Raw genomic sequence first — 26,043 nt, 5'->3', positions numbered from 1 at the left:
GAATAACGTTATTGCCAAATCCACTCTCGGTTATCTGAATACACTCATATGTATATACCCTTTACTCTGTGAAAGAATAGAAATACAAAGTTTGTAACCACAAAGTGCGCGCTGTTTTGTCATCCTTTTTTGTGGTTCCACTCCAAAATTCAATTTGTGCCGCCTACATACTCACACACACAGACACGGGTGCGTTAAGCCTTTTTTGTTGCGTCTCACACACATATTGAAATGTCAGCAACACATGTAGATACTCTGCGAAAACTGCATACGGAGGAACCGCAATAACAACAGCAATACTAACATTTAACCGCATAAAGAAAGTCATTCATGGCACAGGCAAAACCCGGCAACGCATACACAAGGCAGATTAAGACATTTATATATTAGTCCACACATACATATGTATATATGTGTATATATGAATGTAATATAATGGCAACCTACAAAGCGGATGACAACGGTGACAGTGAAAGTGAAAAGTAGGCCAAAGGCGATAAAGAAAATCTTACAAATTAAATGTGAGAGAAAAAACTGAAAATGGAAAGAAGCTGCAGCAGAAAGAGAAATCGCAGATCTAATTCAATTGCACGGTTGCATGTGTAGAGCTGCAAACTTTTGCCAATGCTTTAAAGAAAAAAAGAAAACTGCTGCACACAGGCTAACAGACACACACACACACATATGTATGTATGTACATATTTGAATGTACTTACACAAATACTTATATAAATGTATATCGCGCTGCGTTGGTATAAAATTCAATTAGTGGCAATTTAATAGCTTATAAAATAGCTGAGGGAAAAACATAGTGCAGCTCGCAGCTGTCACTGCACAACCCTAATTATATAAGCCGTAGTAGAGGCAAGTGAAGAAGGTTGCAGCTGCACATTAAATGCTTTTGAAATTTAAAAGAATTGAAGGTGTCTAAAATATTTCGCAATGTTGGGTAAAACGCTGTGGAGTCGACAATTATTTTTTCTAATTCAACCAAGTTATGCAGCAGCGACTTGAATACATTTTATAGTATTATTACGATATCTCTACTATTATAGAAGATGTCCACTTTAAAAGGAAGGTTAATGATATGACAAAACTCTTTTTTTTTAATTGGCAACTTTAAAGGTATCATTGAGTAAAAATTATGAAACTCAATCTAACTCCTCAGTTTTTGCGATATCGATCTGAAAATAGGCAAACGTCCTTTTTATCTCCAAGAAGCCGCTCATTTGTGGGGTCGGCTGATATACCACTATAGCATATACATAGTTGTCATACAAACTGAACGATTGCTGAGTTTGAGATTGATTGAGACATCTTTAAGAAATTTAACATGAGTTATTGCCAAGTGGTACCATCTCCGAAGAAATTCTTTAGATCGTATCAATAAGCATATAACTCCCATACAAACTGATCGATCAAAATCAAGTGCTTATAAGTAATATTTTCTATTTGTGAAGGGTATTATAGCTTCGGGACAACCAATGTTAACGTTTTTTCTTATTTTTCATATAATTTATCAGTAATAAGTTTAAATAAATTAATCATATGGCAACCGCTCTCTGCTTGTATCTCTATATCTACATATGTAGATAAAATTTTCTCACATACTAAATTAATAAAAATTATAAAATATTTTCCCAATCTGGTAAACAATCTTTTTTCCAAATATGTGGCAACTCTTTTCAAAAATACCTTCGCTAGCAACCACTCGCAAATTGTTTTCAACGCTGAACCTGCTTACACGTTTTTGGTTACATGCTCTTACAGCAATAACTCATTTTTATTATCGATTTTATTTAAGTAAAAAATTTAAAGATTTTAAAGTGGCTACTCTTAAAAAAATTAATCATAACTTTTATTAAGCTTTCTCCGTTGTTGTAAAATATAATATAATTTCCCACTCTGTCAAAAAAAATCAAAATATGTGGCAACTCTTTTCAAAAATAACTTCGCAAAATAATTTTTTGAAACCTGCTTAGTTTTCACCTATGTACATATATTTAATTTAATTTATTACTTCTTAATTGAATCATGTGGCAACCACTTGCAAAATATGTATATTCAACGGTGAATCCGCTTAAACGCTTTTGGTTTTAAAGAGTTGCCACCACTTCAAAATTTTTACATTAAATAAAGTCCATAATGAAAATAAGTTATTGTCCTTTTCTTAAAGCAAATATATTTTATGTAAGATTTTTAAATAGGTGGTAACTCTTTAAAACATTTTTAATCGTAAGTTTTTTAAGCTTTCTCCAGATTGGATATCGATTGTGTTCATTCATTTATTAAAAAAAACTTAGAATTTTCAAATGGATAGGTGGCAATCCTCCATTTCCCCTTTTTTATTTGGAATATATTTTATTTTATTGTTTCCTATTAAAATAATGTTTACAAATAATTATTCAGGCTTAAATAGATCACTCTGACATAACATATTCGTATGTAATTTAAAGTATATAAATTTTACAGTCACTTGCCACCAAAATGGAACAAGCCACATTTTTCTGTGGAAATTCCAAATATTTACTTGAGCATTGTTCAGGCAAATATGTAAATTAAGAATATTCAACAATACATACATACATATACGTATAATTCTGAGTTTGTATGGGTGCACAGGCTTGGGAATTATTGTAATATTTAACCAGTTTTTCGCTCAACAATTATGCGAGTGCAACGTCTAGAGCACTCTCATACATGCCTGAGTGTGCGTGTATTGTAAATATGTTGGAAAAAATGCACAACAAAAGTTTTTAAACCTCGCGCTGATTTTTATGCCGAGCATAAAAGTTTCATTTATTCCATTTTGATTTTAATTTTTTATTTGCTCGGCACTGAAGCGAATATGCGTGTTTTGCTCATCACTTTTGGCCAACCACACATAACGATGCTGCAAATGAAATGGAAATGTTGTAATAATGCTCGTATTTGTCACATATTTTCTCGTTAAATGTGTGTGTGTAAGCTATTTTTTATATTAAAACGGGAGACAAGCAAAAAGTGTGCTAAATACGTATATGAGCGTGCTGATTGCATGCAACAACAACAAATATTAATGATTTGCATATCAGCGTAAAAATCGCGCGTCACGCCGGAGGGACACACATTTTTGTCACGGAAATAATGGCGACAGTGTTAAAAAAATACTGTTGACTTGGGAATTCGAATTGTTGACAGTTATTTGTGAGTTGAAAAAGTGGGTTGGGACCATATTGATGGTTTTATCATAAAATCACATTGGTGGAGTTGCCTGTAATAAAGTTGATAGGTTTGCTAGTCGAAATAACGCTCGTTTAGTACATTTCCTTATTTGGAAGGTAAATGTGATTTTGGTAAAATTTTAGCTGGTTTTAATACGTTGATAAACTTAATATACCCTGTAAGTTTACCACGGATCGTGTAACACTCATAAGGTGCACAGGCTTGGGTAAATGTATATAGATACATATATATGGTATGTCAACGTGGCCCTCACTCCCTCATATTTCGAGATATCGCTTTGAAATTTTGAACACGTTCTTTTCTCCCCAAGAAGCCGCTTATTTGTTGAAACTGCCGATATCGTTGACGTGTGGTTTCCAAGACTATAACATATAGCAATTCATCTCAAGAAATGGACCCGTAAGTTGGCCACCAAGTCACGTCAACAAACTGAACGACAACATTTCCGAAGTTAAAATCAAGTTTTTGAATGAAAATCAACATTTAAATGAAATTATCTTCAAAAAGTAAATGTCATTAACCAATCTAACGTTTCAAATAAAGAACCGATGAGATTTTGCAAATTTTATGCGTTTTTTTTAAAAAAAAAGTTATCAAGCTCTTAAAAAATCCCCCGATAGATATATATGGTATGTCAACGTGGCCCTCACTCCCTCATATTTCGAGATATCGCTTTGAAATTTTGAACACGTTCTTTTCTCCCCAAGAAGCCGCTTATTTGTTGAAACTGCCGATATCGGAGCACTATAACATATAGCTGTCCTACAAACTGAACGATTAAAATCAAGTTTTTGAATGAAAATCTTTTTTATTTAACAAGATATCTTCACGAAATTTGGCACAGATTATTTTCGAAGACAATGCTACAATGACCGGATAAATTTTTTAGATCGGATCACCATAACATATAGCTGCCATACAAACTGACCGATCAAAATCAAGTTCTTGTATGAAAAACTTTTTTAGTTGATGAGATATTTTCACGAAACTTGACTTAAATTATTTTCGAAGGCAACGCTACAATCTCCAAATAAATTATTCAGATCGGACTACTATAGCATATATGTACATAGCTGTCATATATACTGACCGAATAAAATGAAGTGTTTGTTTGGAAACCTTTTTCTTCTAGCATTCGAAGTTAACGTTTTTTCTTGTTTACTATAGAATTTGTCGATAAAGATTATTAAATTGGGATAGCCAAATAAGATTTACTAATTTTTCTAGCTTACCCGATAAATGAATTATATAATGTATAACTGATTCCGCACATTTATGAAGGCAGCTTTATTATTCAAGCTAAATATTTGCTCGAGTGACTGCCTACACCGATGACAGGAACAAATTAATATATTTTCTTCCGTAGTATTTTGTTACATGTAATTCAATTTTCTTTGAAAAACACTTTTTTTAACCAAAACAATCATACTTCCATCAAGATATATCCGCTTCTATACATTGAAGCAGGAAACGCTGCTTGTGATAATATAATTGCACGCCAACATTTTAATGAAATAAAATATGTCATATATCTTCCAAAGTAAATAAATACACACACACACGCTGCTTTAATGCAATTTCCGCAGAAATCCATTAAGAATGCAGAAAGTATTGTTATGGCATAATAAACGCATGTTGCGTATACGCCATGGAGCAACATACACAGTGTGTGGCAGGGCATTTATGCACGTTTTTATTTGTGCATACGCAACTCGTTATTTTCGTAACAGAATGGCTTTTTTAAACCAAAAATACTGTTGCGCATACATACATACATATGTATATACTGACATATGAAGTATATTTTAATTATATCTCGCTGCATGTCGGCTAACTAACAGCCACGCCACAACGTTGATTATGCGTGAAAAATTAATTAAATCAGTGGTAGACTTTTTAAAAGGCGGCAGGCGAAACGCGCAACTGTGCTGTTGAGGTCCAACAGTGCAAAACCGAAAAGCGCAGCTGACTGTGTCCCGAGTGTAAATGCTTTGCTAGTAGCTCCAACAGTGCTGCGGCGGCCGCTGAGGTGACATATACACACACATACACATACATACCCATTTACATACACCGCAAATATGCAAATAACGGTTTGCTGACGCCGCAGCCGGCTCTCACCTATCTATACATACAGTCATGCGGTGGGAAATTCAGTGCTGGTATTTTACTTTGCATGGGTCTTTTTATGTATTCACTCGCTCGTTATAATTGTGACAATTTCTATGCAAAACTTTCCACAATGATTTAATGCTGATTGTGAAATGTGGTGTGGTGTGGCGGTGCTTGTGGTGGCATAAGTTCGGCATTAAGTAAAATAAAATTGACACTAATTGTTGATAACTATGCTGGTGATGGCTACGGTGGTGACACAGCTTGCAGCGATTTCTAGCAGTGGCAACCATTGAACTTTTTTTGCGCGCGCTTTATGCAGTTTTTTCGAGTTTTCTCGTTATATCAACGAAAAGTTGTGTAAGTGCACTCTAAAACTTGACGGTTTTGGTTAATGGAAAGTTAAAAATAAATTTTTTGGGTCGAAAAAATCTAGCTGTGTTATAATCATTAAAAAAATTACTATTTAAGTTTGAAGTCGAAGGTGAAAAAAAACAGAATTCAATTAAATAAAAAATATAATATATATTTATATACATTTTCAAAATTTCAAAATTTGTTATATATTTTAATATATATTTATTAATATATATTTATTCGAGCCTACAAATTCCATTCTAATTATTCACTTGAAATTTTTCGCTCAGACTTTTCTGAAACAAACCCACTTTCCGCATATCGGACTTATTTACAGAAAAAAACGAGCATGTTGTAACAAGGTTGCATCCAAGAAACAGTTCAACAACTGCATTTTTACCGTTATTGCTTTCAAACACATAAACTCATATAGTACATGCCAGTAATTACCAGCTGCACTACATCACTAATTGCACCTTGTCTACACCAAACGTTAACAGTACGCTGTTGCCATGACGCACTGTTTGCTACAAATTTTTCTGCTGTTTTTCTTGTTTCCGCGTATTTCTGCGAGCACTTCCCCCTAATTTCTTCGCTGTTACATAGTATTTTACACGCTCACGCAGCCACACCTCACCTTTGCTGTACTTTTTCTGTTTCGTTGCATTTCATATCTGACCAATTAATTAACTTGCAATTTACGCGATAATTGCCGGCATTAGCTGGTGATGTTGCCAATTAAACGCCAGTATACAACACACACCAAGCCAACTAGGCAGCCACATGGCAACGTTACTATCTGTATGTATGTGTGCAAGCAATAATTTCACTGTAGGTACATACATATTTGTCGATATAGACCTAGTAGGCGCCACATGCGCCACCAACAAAAGCATTTTCCCAATAGAATTTTAATAAAGCGCTCAGTTGGTTGCCAGGCGCAACAAATATTTCGTTTTGTTGACGTATTTGTAATGGTTTTCTCTTCTCTTTCTGCTTACAAAAGTCTGCTTTGATCACAAAACAAAAAAAATTAGCGTTGAAACGCCGAAAAATATTAAGGCATTGCTTGGTTGTGTGAAGAAATGTTACTTATACGCCATGTCGTGCCGAATGTGAATGCTACCGAGAATTTCGAAGTAAGTTAATCGCCTGTTCGCTTTTCATTTTATTGAAAAGTTTTCAATAGTTGCTTGTAAAGGAAATGTTTGCTGGAAATAAATTGAAATAATAATTATAATAATTTTCATATTAAATGCAAATTTAATACAAAGAAATAATTTTTCCGATAAAAAAAGTTAAAAAGAAATTGTCAACTTCGGCTGCACCGATTTTATAATACTATTCACAGCTACATTTCAAATGTCATATAAGAAGAGCTTTATCTAGATTTTGATAGTTTAGTTTGTACTGCAAGTATATGCTATAGTACTCCGATCTGTAAAATATGTTCGAAGATTGCAGCGTTGCTTGAGGCAATAATCCATACCAAATATCGTGAAGATATTTTATCAAATAAAAAGTTTTCCTTGCAATAACTTGATTTTAATTGGTCGGTTTGTATGGCAACTATATGCTATAGTGGTCCGATATCGGTAATTTCGACAAATGACCAGCCGCTTGAATAGAAAAGGACGTGTGCAAAATTTCAGTTCAACATCTCAAAAATTGAGCGATAAGTTCACATACATACATATATTATATACTCAGCCTCATGAGCTTCAGCTCGTCACGTTGTTCATTTGTATATATCGTCACCTAAAATGTGAAACAACATATCATAATTATTATTGCTTACGATTCACTACATCCTAGTACATACTTATGTATATGTAGCATAAAATTTTTAGCTTCCGCTTGCGGATATAACCAATATATTGGGTAGTCGAATAAGTCTTTTCGTATTTCTAATCAAACTTCAACTGTTTTTTTATAATTGTACTAAGAAATAAATAAACAAATATGTACCGTTTTGGTCGACCACTTTTTGCCATTTTTCAGCTAGAGACATTATTCCATCAGTGTAAATCGAAATTTCGAAATTTCCAGAGCGGAAGCGAGCGAATCATTCTTGTGTTACACGAATTGATACAGCATCGTCTCTGTAAACTTCACAAGTTTCATTGGTGGCATTCTTCCCTTTTTTTTTTTACAAAAATTTCAAAATATAGCGATTTTTCTTCATTATTTTCTCTCATTTTTGCAGCTGTAATTTTTTTCAACTGCCCCGAATTTAATTTTTTTTGGTGAAATGAAGCTTAAAATCTCACCTTTCCAACACTATATGGACACAATATGATTAGTAGTTCTGGAGATATACGACTACAACGACATCTATTAATAAAATACGAAAAGACTTTTTCGACTACCCAATATATAACTATTTTATAACCAAAACTCAAATTTTGTGTAAGAGTGGTTTCTATTACATATATCGTTTTTTCTTCGTTTGTAAACTTGTTTGTAAACTTATAATAGTGATGGTACGTTATTTTGTATTTTATGTGACGATATTTATGTTGGCCGGTATGCCAGTATGGTGCAAGACTTTTGAATGGCCTCTACGCCTGCGTAACGCTTTCCTTTCATGAACAAATGCATTTTTCCGAAAAGGAAGAAGTCGCACGGTGCCATATCAGGTGAATACGGAGAGTGGTTAATGGTTAAAATGAGATTTTTGGTCAAATAATCGGTCACAATGATGTCCTTCGAATGTTGGATTCTAAGCAATTTTTGGTCGTCAGTGAATTTGTGCGGAACAAACCGTGCACACACCTTTCGTAAGCCCAAATGCTCGGTCAAAATGCGATAAATCGATGATTTGGAGATGTTCAATTCCATTTCCATGAATTGCAATAATGATTTCGGCTGATTATTGATGAATTCACGCACAATTTCGATGGAATTTCCGGTGATCACGGATTTTGATTGGCCCACATGTTGATGGTCATTTATGTCCTCACCACTTTGTAACACTTTGAAAACGTTGAAACCACTCGTGCACTCTGCTACGGGATAGGCAATCATCGCCATAAAATTGTTTCATCAATTGACACATTTCGGTAAAAGTTTTACCAATTTTAAAACAAAATTTAATGTTGGATCTTTGTTCAAAGCTCATCTTCGCACTGATAACACAAACATACTGACATTTAAAACGCAATAACTTCACTTCCAATCTATGAAATGTCATGAAATAAAGATAGCAGATTATAACGCACCAGTCGACATATAGATGGCGCCGCCAGGGGGCGCTAGATTTAAAAAGTCCTATTTACTTTGGAGCGCACCTTGTACATAGTGTTTGTACGATGCAAACTTTTCAAATTTCAAAATGGTAACAATTATAAAAATTTACACCGCTTATTAATCCCTATCCCAATATGCCAATTAGTTAACAAATACGCAAAGTTCAAAGCTCCGTGCGTTAAAAATTTTACACACATGTTACCGCGGATAATATTGAAGCCGGCGAGCTTATCGCGGCATCAAGCGAAATTTAATTTCATTAGCCGATATTGCAAATATTAAAACAACTACAATTAACTTTTTACTAACTAGCATAATTATGAGCGCTAACAAGGAGCTGCAACACGCAGCGGTGTGGGGGGACGGCTAATGACCGTAATGGCACAAAATGACAGAAATTACAAATTTAATCGTGTGCAATGCAGCGACCAACTGAGCGCAAGAATAATAGCAAACAAATGCCAGCACGCGCACACACGCATCCTATGTACTTGTGTATGTGGGGAAAAGCGGCGGGAGCGGTGGATATTGCTTCAATAGCAATAAATGGCGTGAATTTCGCTTAGACCACTCGTATAGCTTTCCTGTAGATACAAATACATATTAGACTCCGTTTATATATGTTTGACTGTGCACGCTGTTAATTGCTGTTGTTGCGTAATATCAAAACTGCAGCCAGCGTTCGTGGCTCGTGGCATGTGCTGCATACTTCCTCTTCAGCACGGACTCAAATAATTGCAGCTGTTATAAATTCAACTGAGGTGCATTGTGGAGCGCTGAAAAGTATGTAGTGCGCTCCTGTGGGGGCTCCAGGGTGGTTATAACTGTAACCAATTCAATAGTATTTTGTGGAACTGTGGCAGTCGCTGGTGGCAAAAGTTATTTTGTATAGTGTTGAAACATTTACAAACTCATTAAAAGTTTTATATATGAGAGCAACAGCAACAAAACACACATACGAGTATAAACGGTTTTTTGGTTTTGTATTCACGGCAAAAACTGTTCGCAAATCACAGAGCAATGTGCAAATGATTTGAACCGTTTTAATACGCTTGCAACATGTTGCTACAGAGTATAATAGTTTTGTTCACCTAACGGTTGTATGTATCAGCTAAAACTAAGAGTGATAGATATAGGGATATATATATGTATATATATAAATGAACAGGATGTTGAGACAAGTTGAAACTCGGCTGACTGTCTGTCTGTCCGTCCGTCAGTGCAAGCTATAACTTGAGTAAAAATTGCGATATTTTGAAAAAATTCGTATGTGCCAATTTCTTGGCAAAGAAAGATCGAGGTCGCAAAATGGCGCAAGCGGACCACTGCCACGTTCATAAAGTACTATGAATAAGCACTGAATTAAGAAATAAAAATCAAACTTGACACAGGCGATCGCAACGGGCATGTGTGGGCAAAAAATTGTGAAAAAGTGGGCGTGAACCTGCCCTTTAATAAGTTTAATGTACATATCTCCTAAACCATCAAACTACAACAACCAAATTCGCTTAGCTCAAATACTATAAGAACTCCTGCCGAAAGTGTGAAAATGGAAGAAATCGAATGATAACCCAACTCACTCCCCATATAACGGCATTGTTAAAAACTACTAAAAGCGCGATAAATCAAAAACTAAATGCGCCAGAGACATGAAATTTTATCCGCGAAAGGGTATAAGGAGGCTTTGTAAGATTCGGGTTCAAAATTGGACGATGGGCGTGGCACCGCATACTTTTAGGCGAAATCACATACATATCTCGGGGTCCGACTAAAACCACCTTATGACTAAAAATTTCCCAAATCCAAACTGTTCAAGCTTTTAGGTACTCAATAAGTGCAACTAGTGCTTAAAGCTGACTTTTTACCGAAAATATCGGTCAATGTGTGAGATATGTAATTGAAATTCAGAGAGAATCCTTATGTGACAGTAGAATGTCTATGAGTTACAAATGCCTTGTATCGGGTCAATATATCCCTTAGCCCCAATATACCTAATATAAAGAGTTTCGAACTTCCGGGTGTCTTTATGCCGCATACATCAGCCAGTATTGTGAGTTATCTTAATATAATTGAGAGAGCGTGACAAGTGACAAGTGACCTAGACACCATATAACTAACAGACCTTATGTACCAGAAAGTAGTACCCTGGCTTTAATCCTTGCAAGTTGCAAGAGTATGAAATGTTCGGTTATATCCGAAGTTAGCTCTTCCTTACTTGTTTTTTTTAGACATTTTTTTAGAGAGAGACAGCGGCTATGTGATGCGTTACAGAGTTTGCTAAATACTTGCACTTCAATTTTCCAATTTAATGCGACAACGCTGGTACTTAGGCACACAGCGACACTGCAATAGTTGGGAAAAATAGTTCATACTCATTTACGTTCAGTGAGCACAACTGTAACTGTAATTAGAAGTTCTTATTTCCATTTTGTTGAGCTTCAAACAGCAATAGTTGTTGATTAATAGCAACTTCCGCGGTGTTTTCATGGAAAACTACTAAATGCATGATAGTTAGTATATGTTTATAACTCTGCTTTTTGTTTATTGGCAAACAAAGCTATAACACCCTTCACATATACAAAAGATTCCTTTCATGCATTCCGGACCGTCCTTATAGGTAGTTACTAGGGCGCAAAAATTTTAGGGCGGCATTTTGGCAAATTTTCTTATGCAACATCTGCGATTCCCACAAATGAGCAGCTTCTTGGAGAGAAAATTATGTGCTCAAAATTTCAGATCGATGTCTCAAAACCTGAGAGACTTGTTCGCGTATACGAACCTGGCTAAATCGACTCAGCTTGCCATGCTGATTATTTATATATTATATATGTATATAATATATAAACCTTTCTTTTTGGGCGTTATAAACTTATTATACGCTAGTGATGGTAAAAAAAGAGTACTAAAGTATAAAGTAAAACCTCGAATGTTGGTCTAGAATAAAGCGATGCTAGGGTTTCTCTTTTCAAAATGCTGCTAAATATACATATCTATTTATAAATCGACTCAAAGCACTCCTTCGATTTATACGTGTCCTTAGGATCAAATTTATTGGAATTCCAGGTACTGCAACGGACCGGCGTTATAAGCTGTCCAAGTGAGATCACTGTTAGGATAGACCACTTAACCTAACCTAACTGTAGTCGAGTGTCTGTATTCGTCCACTGCTGTTCGTTTCACTTTATATTTAGCGAGATTGGATTGATAAGTAATTGAATTTCATACTCAAAAAAAAAAAAAACGTTCACATAACATCATAAGTTGCCAAAAAGAGTTATTTCCTATATTTTCTATTTTTTTTCTATTTATTTGCCTAATTTATATAGCTTTGGACTTCCTGTAATTCGCTAATAACATAATACTTGAACAAAAAAATGTTACTTTTGTGGATCCTACATATCACTTTTGGCCACACATAATCTCTGCAATACCTTGCGTCTAGAATAAGTTATTTGCTGGAACCAAATATAAACAAGTAATGAAAGGCTAAGTTCGGGTGCAACCGAACATTTTATACTCTTGCAACTTGCAAAAATCACGGCCGCAGAAATACTTAAGGGTATAACACCAATCATAAAGAGTAAAATCAACCGGATGTTCGAAAATCCTGATATTAGTTATATGGAGGCTAAGCTAAATTTTTGATCAAACTTAACTATTTTTGGCACAAAGATACACTGTTATGTGTAAAACACGCTCTCTTATTTCCAATGAGATCACTCACATATTGCGCCATATATGCGGTACAAAGTCACCCGGAAGCATTGGTCCGATTTAACCCGTTTTTGACATACGGACATAGCAATATAAGAGAACGCTTATCTATTAATTTCAGTTATATATATCACACATTGACCGTCATTTTCGATAAAAATTCAACTTTATGTACCGGGGTCCAAATATTCGGTACCTGGGGGCTTGAACAGTTTTTATTGGTTTTAAATAATTTTTGATCATAAGGTCGCACACACTAAAGACATTATTAGTGCGAAGTTTTATCCCGTTACATTAATTGCTTTTTGATTTGTGTACTGGAAACTGAACGAATCAAGTGGAATTGGATTTTCACAACATGACATAGAAATATGAAAAAAATAGAACATACCAAATTTAGTCAAAATCAGTCGGTCGGGTTCCGAGATATGGTGATTCACCAATTCACCAAAAAGTGTGCAGTGCCACGCCCATTGTGCAATTTTTACACCGGCTCTCATAAAGCTCTCACCGAGATGGTAGGTAAAATTTAATTGTTTTGGCGTATTTAGCTATTGATTTATCGCGCTTTTAGTAGTTTTTAACAATACCGTTATATGAGGAGTGAACGGGGTTTTCATCCGATTTCATCTATTTTCACAGTGTCGGTAGGATTTCATATAGTATTAGTGCTAAGCGAATTTGGTGCGTTGTAGCTTAATTGGTTTAGGAGATATATACTATAAACTTATTAGAGGGCGGCGCCACGTCCACTTTTTCAAAATTTATTTCACAAAGGTGCCCCTGGCTACCGCGATCCCCTGTTTCAAATTTGAGTTTTATATCTTAATTTAGTGCTTAGTTATGGCACTTTATATATTATTCGATCTAGAAATGAAAAAAATTTCGCCATAAATATAGATATGTTATTTTCAGTCATAACATTATCCAAACATTGTTCCTTTATCTCATAAAAAAGTCCAACATCGTCAGACCACAACTCCAAGAAAACGTACTGACATAAAGAGGACTTGTATGAATATTATTAATCCAGTAAAAATTTACTTATATCGATTGTGGCAACATAAATATGGATTGTGGAAGAAAAGAGTTTCGAACACGTTACTCTCAAGCTTTAGACTTAACAATGACGATTCTGAAAAGGTTGACCATGACTCTGAACTTTTTTTGGTATATCTTCCAAACGTTCAGCTCACCTTCATTATGAAGTAAGCGAGTTAATTATGAAGGTGTAATATCGGCAGTCACGGAACTAAGCTCGTATGTCAATCCTCTACTCATCTTAAACCTTTTGGTTATCGATCAAAAGCTGTTACCTCTTGGTTACCGAAACCTCAAAAGCTATATATCCACCTTATAAAATAAATGGTTGGTAACGACCGAACTGAACGCTCCCTTGCTTATTTCATTCACCTTCATTAGTGTGAATTAAATTTGTCATTTTAAAGTTTCACCTCAAATGCAACTCTGTAACTACTTATGCTACAAAGTGACCAATAAATGGTAACCTCATTAATATACTCCCCACCATAAACCACGAATTCACCGTAGTCCAATGGGAATAACCACGTAAAATTCATAGTAAAAGGAGATTTCAAAGTTGATATAGTAATCACATTATTGCGCATTGCATGCAACAGTGTGGAACAAGCAAATCAAAGTCGTAACCAAAACAGCAATGCGAAAACAGATTCAGATTTAGCGACAAACTGGCTGCCTGTCAAGTGCGGGTTAACGATGTGGGCCGGGCATGAGGGCAGACACGCCACAAAGGGACATGAAAAATACCACTGCCATGTAGGTTGACAGCGAAGAAAAAAGACATACAAATGCGAGAAGAAACTTAGTTGTCTGTACGTGCACACACGCACATACACATGTATAGACAGGCAATCTGACAGCGCCATAAATAGAATTGACGCACTCTTGGCTACAGCCACAACAACAATGATAACAAATGGCGGAATTGGCGAGGAGAAGACATAAAACCAAATGTTGACATGACCAGACGCAGTTCGAAAAAAACAACAACGAAAATTGAAAAATAAATCTACTGGCGCTGTTTTGAAAATAACCGCAGGGCTTTGGAAGATACCCATACACACATTTATGTGCATGACTGTCATTGATGTGATAAAATTCAATGCAAGCGGCGGCTACCGAGTTCAATTGATGACTGCCAATATGCAAGTATGCCACTCTGGCGGATGTACATATATGTAATTTTGAAAATTTAGATAAAGTTTTGCATTCGGGTGAAGTGGTGAAATGTCAAACTGTTTGTTTTTGTAATACATATAGTTTATAGCGGTAATAGTATGAAAAGTGAAATACAGCTTAAAGCAAAAAAATTAGAGTACTTTGTGCCACCAAAATGAAGAAGCATAAGTTGAAAAAAATGCTGATAAATGAGAAAGTAAACATTTTCACTTAAAGTTCAAATTTTAATTTTGGAAAAAATGGGGTTATTTTTAGCCGTGAAATCATATTCGAAATCAAGTTGTTTCAAGTTTCTGTTGTCAATTCTTATTGAATATATGTATGTATTAAATAAATCTAAGTAAGGTACAAATCACTAAAATCATAAATAAGTTCTGTTTCACCTATGTAACAGCACAACATACCGTTCCAATCCTCAGCCAACTTACTCCATTGTGTGGTTATAATTTTTCAGTAAACTCTTAAAAAATATCTTAAAATTGTCTTAGTTTTGACAAACTTAACACTTCCAAGTATTTGTTGTACTTGCTGTCATTTCCCAAGTTTTTACTAATCGCGTAAGCGGTGTCTACGCCAATTAAGAAGAAGAAGAAACATTTTGACTTAAAGTTCAAATTTTAATTTTGGAAAAAATGGGATTATTTTTAGCCGTGAAATCATTTTCGAAGTCAAAGTGATTTCTGTTGCCAATTCTTATTAAATATATTAAATAAATATTAGTAAGGTATAAATTCGCTTAAGATAACACACCCAACGGTCGTTGACTAGCGTCGTGACAAGGACAACTGCTGGACTCGTAAAACTATTTTTATCTTTGAATAACAACAACATCAAAAAGAAGCAACAAGTTTCATTACGCACAAACACACATTTCTCTGCAAGTACAAAATAAAATGTGCTATCAACAACAAAAACAATAGCTAAACTTTTAATATGCCCCTTCTACTAATCTACCAACGCGCTTCAATCACCCTACTCATGACAACGAGCAAATTTTATTTTCAAAATGGAAATTAGCATTCGAATTTAATTTAAAGTTTCGACCAAGTGCCAACATAACTTTTTCAGGCGTAAATTTATTTTTCATTCACGGCGCTTGAGGGCATATTACAAATTCCGGTTGGTAATTAGCTTGACGCTTAACGGTATTGAGTGTGCTTTTGGTATATGTGTGCCTAAAGGTGTGAAGTAATGTGATCAAATCCAATTTCTAATACAGAAAATTTAATTTTATGTATATCCGCTACTGTTATTTGGCTTCACAGTTGAATTACGATAGGCAATATACTTGTACCCTGAATAAGGTGTATTAAATTAATACAGGGTTTGTCCGGAAAGTAATAGGACTGATTTTCTTCTGCCGCGACTGTACTTCGGAGCGTGCGCGCACCGACTGGATTTGGTAGAGGGCGATCCTAGCTAACGATCGAGCAGCTGGTCAGTTGTCTCCGAGCACCTGGAGAAAGACAAACATTTTCGCGCGACTTGTTTCCGTCCGTTACAGCAGAGATACGCAATTAAATTCTGTGTGAAACTCGGTAAATCTGCAACAAAAACGTTTGATATGACCAAGCAGGCTTACCCAGATGTTACTTAAGCAGGAAGTACTGTGTTTCGGTGGCACCAGGCCTTTTTGGAGGGCCGGGAAGAGGTCGCTGATGAATGAGCAAATCCAAAGTGAAAACGATGCTCATTGTCCTTTTTGACATTAAAGGCATCGTTCACCATGAATTTGTTCCTTCTGGACAAACCGTCAACGCCAAGTTTTATTATACTATAATTAATTATATTATAATTAAAGCGAAATTTCTTGGGTTTTTAGTTATATATTTAAACATCATTCTCAAATTTTTTGGATACGAAATCTTTGATATTCTGCCTTTGGGAAGCAATTGTCCGATGCATCTCGCATGTGCATTTGTCAGACGGCGGGCAGGATGCAGGTCGCAATTTCTATCGGAAACAAAAAATTCAAAGAGGTTCATATTTTTTAATAATTTATCTTTTAGTTAAACTAAAAAAATTCAAAAAAAGGTGTAAATTTTTTTTAATTGAAAAAAAATGGTTTTTGACCGAAAAAATTTTACTTTGTGTTGTTTAAAAATATGTTCAAACTTGACTTTTCTTAGTTTTTTTTTAATTTAAATAGAGATAATTTAATGCCAAAAATAATTAACTTTGTCCCAATTCCATACGACGTTTAGTTTTTTTTCTATCCTGCCCGCCAATTAAGAAAAATCGTAAAAATAAAAAACCGAGCAATCGCGCGTTAAAGTTTTCGCTTACTGCCCAATCGCTCATATATCTGCTAGACTCTCGGACACTATTTCATTTCTAACTTCGAAAATATTTCGAATTCCCATCCAAAACTTTAGGGACATATTCTTAGATTAGTTTTAAAGAGATTTAAGCAAAAAAAATCGATTTTTTGAACGAAGGTTCAATCGAGTCTGACAAAACATGGCAACCGATTGGAAGTTGCACCACGACAACGCACATATCCTATTCTCCAGAAAAAGCGGCATATTTGCCGCAACCGCCGATATTGGACCACCATAACTTTATATAAAATCCAGTTGTTTTAAGGAAACTAATTTTATAGTCAATGGGCAAGGCTGTCCCTGATTAATGAAGTTTTCATGCCTTAATCGGAGGATGTTGATATGGAGGACTTTTGGTTCCAACAATGGATTTCCTCTGGTAAAAAAACAGCCTTTTTTCCAAATTTTTTTTCATATAAAAAATTAAATATTTTATTAGAATTTTTTATTGTTACAAACACACACTATTAACAAAGAAATTTTGAAATTTTTGTAAAAATAAATATTTTAAACTCGGCGCCATTTCCGGTGGCACCTAGGAAAAAATTGCGCCCGCGTGTGCAGTATAACTCCTTACAGGATCATCTTAAGTAAAAAAATATGTGTTTTCGTTAAAACCTTAACATAGAGCTTGGTCGAATTAAAGAAATTAAAATTTCAGTGGAAATTTCGCGAAATCTTTTTTCAAATAGTTGCAAGCAAGTCTTTAAGAATTGTATCTCAAAGAGCTGTGTAAAATTTAATGAAGAACGGTTGAGTAGTTCTCGAGAAATCTTTCCAACCGACTTCAAAAGGACAGTTTCGAGAAAAACGCGTTTAAAGACGGCGCACTTAACCTATCTAGACTCCAGCGCGCAAGTTCTCAAGGCTGTAACTCCAAAACTATCTCTCGGATCAGTTAGATATTCAACAATATTCTAGAAGTGTTTTAGAATTTAATAAGATAATAAAAAAAATCGATTTTTTTAAATCCGTAAACCCATGTAACCTCTGAACACTGCTGAACCTTTTTGGTGGGGTGATGTGAAGTCGTTTGTCTACGCATATAAGCCCGAGACGATTGACGCTTCGAAAATAATATTCGGCACATTGCTGACATACTACCCGAATTGCTGCAATAAGTTGTCGAAAAATAGGCCTCTCGAATGGAGTCGGCGGTCACTTTCTCGAAATCATTATTAAAACAAAATCCTTTATTTAGAGTAATGCAAAATGTTTAGTCATAGTATGCGTTTCGTTGCTTCTTGAAAACCACATGTGCAAAAATACACCCTTTAATAGTTATATGTAGACCCTTTCTATTGCTGTGAAAAAACAAAAAGTATACTTCAAGTGAGATTCTAAAAAGTATTGGGATCCAGTTTAGTGTCCAAAACTAAATTGAAATGCCTAACATAACCCTAAAGTACTATAAAATTTTAAATCCATAAAATAACAAACTTTCTTATCTTTTTATTGTAGACACAACTCCAGTAACTACGCCAGAGCAACGGTAACTGTGAAAACTCAATAACTTGCAACACAATTGAAACTATTTAAACGCTAAAATATTGTTACGGATATGGAAGTGCGGGGGAAATGTCTGTGGCCAGGCAATAAACAACCACAACAGCAACAAAAACTACAAAAACAACAGCAAAATCCGAGACGAGAACTATTTGAAGTGCTGCAACAAACCCAACGGAAATGCCACCAAAACCAAAACGAAAGAACAAACCACCTACGATTACAGCAAATACAACACAAACAACACACAAATGAAAAACATACAGTAATTACACCACAGCAGCTGAAAACGGTGCAAAAAGCAAACGAAAACGTCGAACGACAGCAACAGCGAAGCGCGTTACAGCAACATCCTAAATTATTACCCATAAATCATCATCGATGGCCAATGCCTCCATTGCTGGCGCGCGTAGCCACATCGCCACCAACACCAACGCCACACAGTTCAAGCACTTCACCAAATCCTAATGTAGTCAACGAATTTGTGCGCTTCAGTGCAGCTGCCATTCGCCGAAGCCTGGCGTACGCGACAGCGACATTAGCGGTCGCGGCAGTGACGAAAGCGAAAGCACTCACTGCAGTTGTTGCGGGTTGTTGTAGGAAACGATTTCCAATACTTTGGTTGTTGGCCCTCCTCAGTGCGGCACAATTCTCAACAACGGCAACAACAACGGCAGCGGCAAGCAGAGCTGCGGCAACTAATGTTGTGTTCAGCACAACGCCAAAGCTGCTGCCACACGGAATGCTGAGCACCGCCGCAACAGTCACCGCTGCCGCTCTGCTGAGCCAAGCATCCGCTGCACAAGCGGCCATTTTGACTGCCAGTGTACCCACATTTGAGCCGAGGCTAACGCGTTACAAATTCCCCACAGAGGCAGACGAGGGTGTGGGAACGGATGGCTACGCGGATGCGGATGCAGATGCTTTGGTGCAGGTACAGGTAAAACGCATTAATCTGCTGGATAATGATGATGAGTCGGCAGCGGTGGCAGCAGCAGCAGCACCACCTTCACAACCCGAGGAACTTGGCGAGGAGGAGTTGACGTCCGAGCAAGAAGAGCTATACGATGAGGACCAACAGCTTTCACAGCAAGCTGCCACCAGAAAGTTGAATAGCAATGAACAGCAGTTGCTTATGTTCTATCGACGTGTGCAACATGCGGCCGAGCGGCAGCAACAACAGCATGGCCACCAATACCCAACATCACATCGTCATTATCAACGCGCGGGCGTAGAAGAACAGCCGACATCCTTTCTCGTTGAGTCAAAGTCGCATTACGCTGACATAACACCAACAGTTGGCAATGTTGTTCCAATGCCCAGTGACGATGTGTTGGCCATGCAGTCATTGCACAAACATGTCACCAAACGCAGTGCAACCACTAAGCTGGCAGCGACGACAGTAACGCCAACTGCGCACACTGCAAGTACTACCACCGCTAATATCAGTAACGTAGCAACTAACAACGCGACCGCAGCAGCGAACAATACCGAAGAGGAGAAATGTGAACCAAAGGTGTTGGATGAGGTGCCACCCGAACCGGTAAGTGCGATTTCATTTTCTCCTACTTTATAGAATTTTACGGTGATTATGAAAGTATGAAAACATTGGTTAGAAATGATGTTTGTCTTAGTCCAAAGTGTTTTGTAATTTATATACATTGAGGTAATTTTTTCATCAGCAAAACATTAGCCAAGATGAAGTAATTACTAATCTATACTCTAAGATTGGTCTCAACCTAGCTCTCGGAGCTTGTGGCGAGTCACTATCGATGTCTGAGACCTGGCGTTGCCGTGATGGACGATTGCTTGCTTTAGACGGTTGGTTGTGAACAGTATTTGCCCGAATTAAGAGCTTGGCCCTCCCCTACGGCCGTAGTAGATAATTCCGTGCATATCACACAAAAGACATAGCAAAACCTTCCTGATCGTCAATCATGGTTTGGCCGTGGTTTTCGTCGGCTCTACTCGATCCGACCACGACCGGTATCAATTGACGTTGTCGCATGTCATCCACTTTTTATCACCAGTAATCATGCGCTTCTTATTTAAATGGTTCCAAACGATCTTTGTTTTTGTTCAGCACCATAAATGTTGAACCATACACTAAATAATTTCGCGTTTTAGTACAAATTGAACACGATTGTGAGTGTGGTAGTACATCCTACTCCAGCTGCAAAAGCTTTTGCTGAATCACTAAACTTGTATGAGGCCTCGCATTATCGTAGTGGAACACTATATCTTTATATCTCTTCTGTTTGAGTACATCACTCAATTTGTCCAGCTAAACGCAATACACTTCAGGATTAATCGTGGTTTTATAGGGTAAAAGCTCAAAACTATGACAAAAACGAAAAACTATCCCTTTGAATTCTTTTGGTGACTATCGGTCGTCGAAATGGTATGAGTTTGTTCAAACTTTGAAATATGAAACCCAATTTTGACATTGGCGTTCGGTTAAGATGTTCTCTCCAAACACATAACATCATTTTCGCCTTATTTCAACTGCATTTTTACCCTTTTTATAGTAAAACCATAAAATATGCCAAAAATGCTATTTTCGATATTTCATCTTTGATAGAGCACCGAACAAAAACTATTCCAAAAAATTTAAGAATTTTTTTAAAACAAGCCTAACTATAGGGGTTTTCAGTAAGAGCGCTACAGAAGTTTTAAGTAACACAAATACATATGTACGTCACATAGATGCCCAACCTTTGAGAATGACGTGTGAGAGACTAATTTGGGTCTTCCTCAATTGATTCGCTAGCGCCAAAACTATGAGTACTTGTTTGTCTCACTGGCACGGGAACATTTTGTACTGCGCCTATGGATTCAAATTTTTTCACTAGACGCTCAACTGTTGATCTGACAGGACGATTATGACGACCATAAACTGGACGTATCGCTCTCAAAGTTGAGGCCACTGATACCAAATTTCGGTAGTCAATTTTAATCATTTCGACTCGTTGTTGGATCGTATATCTTTCCATGGTGAAATAGCAAACCTTACTGAAGAGAAATGTCAAAAGAGCGGAAAAAATATGGCGCCGTTTGCTGTCCCTATCGGTCTACTTCCTATTCCCTTTAGTCCTATCAACTGTTCAAATATATAATGGTAAAGCCCTTAAGTGGGAAGTTGGCTGCGAAAAAGTTCAATAAGATCAGCTGTTGTTATCAAACGAAATTATTTAGTGAACGTATTGGGTAGTATCGGGCACTATTGGGTATACTATTCGCATTTGCAACCTTTATTGAGAAAGAATTGTAAAATATGGCGTAATTTGTTTTTCTGGTACTGAGTAAAGCAATCACAAAACTGTTTGGGAAGCTTTTTTAGTACCAAATCTTATATTCCTAACGCCATATAGCGTAACCCGATCGCGCTTACACAACGCGAGATACAGATTACTAAAATCATCTACTGGAGAAATAATGAATTTATTTTTTACCAAGTTTTAATATAAGTATATAATATAAGCCTATATCTACCAGTTGTTAATATATATATGTATAGTATATATACAAAACTACCATATTAACATATATTCATGTGCAACATGTTGCGAAAGTAGAAAATTGTTTTGTGCCATGAATTTCAATGACGCACAAGTTGAAGCATTCAAAACCACAACTATGCCAAATATTACGACAAAGAACTGTGGTATGTAGAGCAGTAAATACCCATGGCTGTGTGCGGTCTAACATTATTGCCTGGAAAACATATTACGTATGCACATTACAATCAACACTGATTAGATAAGCAATTATGCCTCCACCCCCGACTGCACCTTTTGCTCCATTGTGGAACATAAATGCAAATTTGCAAACTTGCACTGCATAGAAACTCCCCAAATGCACATACGAATTACACACTCTTATCTGCAACGAGTTAAGTGATTTTGGTGCTTAACTTCGACTGCATATGAAGCGGAGAAGTGAAGCGCAGAGATTTGTTGCATTAAACAATTTTCGGTTGGCCATTTTCGTGGCACACACAGCAGCCAAGGCAATAAAGAAAGTGTATTTACATACAGACACACTTTATAATACACATATTTGTCTTATAGCTTTTGTGCATGTGTCCATATGTGCGCACTATGTATGTGTGCATTTGCCTAGAAGCACCTGTCTGCCGCTGCGCAAATATATATCTTTTCGTACTTGCTTATCTGCTGCCATGTATCTGCCTGTAAACACTTCAATATTTGCTTCAGATATTTTCACAAAATGCTTCCGTTAGCTTCCGTTATGGCGCACATATCCTCTTTTTACCTTAAGTTCAAACATTTTGCAATACTAACATATACATACATACTATATAAAACTCATATTTGCATACTCGTACATACATAGCATGTGTTTGTGTATGTTTGCTGTTGCTTTGGTTATTACATCGCAGCTTTCTAACTACATAGATATACTTTAGTATTATGCCCCATGGGCACTTGTAAAATTTCATTTCGTTTGTGTGGCAATGAGCAGGAAATGTTGACATTTTCCTATCGATGTGAAACTATTTCTATTGGTTTTTGTTGCTGCTGCAATGTACTATAGCTAAGAACTATATTTGCTCGCATATTCAGCTACATATAAATACTTAAACTGGGGCGAACGCATATGAACTCCCACGCTAGCACGCATACATGCACATATTTACTTCACTAAAGCCAAAACAAAAATATTTGGAATTTTCTCAACGGTCTTATATTGCAGCGCTTCATGAGTTTCTTGAAGATATTGCTTGGTTGCTTGGGAATTTATTCATTTTTTTGAGTGCTAAAATCTGTTACTCTCTAAATTGCAATATTTCCTTTGAAGTGCATTGTTGCAAATTGCTTTTCGTTTTAAGAAAGTAATGATATACTTTGATAACCTGCTTTTTCTAATGATAAACAAATGACAATTTGTTATGCATAGCACGATTTGAGGCTGCTGTTGTAATTGTACGAATGAGTTCGGCGCCAATCCTTCAAGTACCATAATTACTACTAAGTGCTAGATAAGTAGCCACAAACCTTGCTATGTACTGGGTAGCACAAAAAAATCTAAGTCAAGCAATAACCAATTTGATGTTAAGTCAGTCCGTGAGTTAAGTTAAACGTGCAGTCTTTTAAAATGACATATGGGGTTTGATTTTTACTACGAAATTTGAGCTTTAAGGGCTTACATGGGTTTCCTCGGGTAAAAAACAGCCTTTTTTCAACAATATTTTTCTCATATAAAAAATCAAATATTTTATTACGATTTTTATTATTGTCAAAGATACACTATTAACAAAGAAATTATGAAATTTTTGGAAAAAAATATTTTAAACCCATTCATTGCGACGCCATTTCCGGTGACCTCTCGGAAAAAAGATGCGCCCGCGTTGGCGGTATAACTCCTTAGAGCATCATCAAAAGTGAAAAATACATGTTTTAGTTAAAACCTTAACTTAGAACTTGGACGAAGGAAAAAAACTGAAATTTGGAGTTTTGGCAGACATTTTTACAAAAAACTTAAAATTTCAGTGAAAATTTCGCGACAATAGCTGTAATCAAAAAAATCCTTCATACAAGTCTTTCAAAACTGTGTCTCAAAGAGTGTAAAATTGTGTAAAATTTATAAAGATCGATTGAGTAGTTCTCGAGTTCACACTTTCGAGAAAAACGCGTTTTGGCCTCGAGCGCACAAGACAAAACTTTATTCGGATCAATTTAAAAAAGGCCCATATTCTAGAGGTGTTGTAGAGTTTAATAAGACAATAAAAAAAGATTTATGAAACTCGTAAACCCATGTAAGCGCTTTAATAGCATTTTTTTAGTATTCCACACAGTCAATTTTACTGCGAAGGGCTTAAAATATTTTTTGGTTTTTTGTAAATTTATTGCCTTGGATACTAACATAAATTATTATACTTTTTTACATAATTGAAAAAAGAAGACAGCTCGACTTTCTATGATATCGTTTATTATGCTAGGATAATCTGGTAGGCAAATAAGCCGCGCAAAAACTAGTTTTGGTACTTACGCGAGTTTTAACAGCAAAAACGATACTTCATCCAGTGTAACAATGCGAGACAAGTGCAAGTGCAAAAGAGATGCTCCATTGTTTCCTTGGTGCCTTGCTCTATACATTTCCTGTAGTATTCTTGATCTGTCAGTCTCACCTGGTAGAAGTGAAGTTGCTTGCTTCTTTCGAAACTTTCCACTGCTTCCCAAGACACTTCAGGCCGATGTGTGATTCGAGCGATATCATTTATTAAATAGGAATGCTTGACTTTCAAGTAAATAACTTCTACTACTAATCGCTTTGAATTTTTAATGACAGTAGCCGCCCAAAATTTGTTGTATTCAAAAATATCTGAACATGCGTCTAAAGAAAAGTTGATTGGAATAGATACTTCCTAAGCATTGAACTTTTTTTTGATAACAATGAAATAATATATATTTCATTGCTCCAGTTTTACAAAGTTTACACCTTTCATATTAATGCTTCGTTATCTTTAGAGCATAAATCATAGTTTTTATGTGTAAGTAGAAGACCAAAAAGAAGTGAGACCCATTTATCTGTGTCTGTCTATCTGCCTGTATATCGCTCGGAAATTTCGCACACGTATTTTTCTCACCAAAAAACTGCTCATTTGTCAGAACCGCCGTTATCCGAGCAATATAGCATAAAGCTGTCATACAAACTGATCGATCAAAATCAAGTCCTTGTATAAAAGGTTTTTTTATTTATCAAAATATCTTCACGAAATTTGTTAAAGATTTTTATCCAAGTTAGCTATGCAGCATCTGAGAGATTTTTTTAGATCGGACCACTATATCATATGCATAGCTGCTTTACAACCTGACCTGTCAAAGGAAAGTTCTTTTATAGAAAAGTTTTTTATTTGACATGATATCTTCGTGAAATTTGGCATAAATTATAATCCAAGACAATGTTAGATTTTCCGAACATAATATTGTTCTAATCGGACTTGTCAGAATCAATCTTTTTATATCCTTTTATGCTTTAAGAAATGCACCTCTGGATATTTAGCTTTGGTGCTGCCGAGGTTAACGTTTCTCCTTGTTTTCCTTTGAAATCGAAAGATGATATAAATCTCTATTACTTTACTGAAAACTTTACCTTCAATAGCGCTAAACCGAATCTGTCATATTCCTATTATGACATTAATTTTCTTAATCCCCCAAAAGAACTAGTTCTGATGTAGTTCCGATACAACTTTATTTAGATCACACCTACCACGTAATGTACGTAAATTCTAATGTAAATATATGCTCTAGTAAACATGTACATATAATATGTATGGTTGTTTATAATTTCAATTTGCAACATATGTTGCTGCCAC

At 35.9% G+C, this 26,043-nt stretch overlaps 1 protein-coding gene across 5 annotated transcripts in view; it reads left to right on the top strand.

The window, feature by feature from the left end:
• LOC126752260 (uncharacterized) overlaps window positions 1–26,043 on the top strand; it is a 106,370-nt gene that overhangs the window by 50,661 nt on the left and 29,666 nt on the right. For all 5 annotated transcript variants that reach the window (XM_050462951.1, XM_050462953.1, XM_050462952.1 and 2 more), the window contains one exon: window positions 18,660–20,247. In XM_050462951.1, coding sequence (XP_050318908.1) covers window positions 18,760–20,247 — 1,488 coding nt within the window. In that variant the 5' untranslated portion in view covers window positions 18,660–18,759. The remainder of the gene's footprint in view (window positions 1–18,659; window positions 20,248–26,043) is intronic.

Source organism: Bactrocera neohumeralis, chromosome 3 (assembly GCF_024586455.1).
Source record: "Bactrocera neohumeralis isolate Rockhampton chromosome 3, APGP_CSIRO_Bneo_wtdbg2-racon-allhic-juicebox.fasta_v2, whole genome shotgun sequence".
Classification (NCBI taxonomy): Eukaryota; Metazoa; Arthropoda; class Insecta; order Diptera; family Tephritidae; genus Bactrocera; species Bactrocera neohumeralis.
The sequence above is the reverse complement of the archived record's forward strand: the minus strand, read 5'-3'. Positions and strand labels throughout refer to the sequence as shown.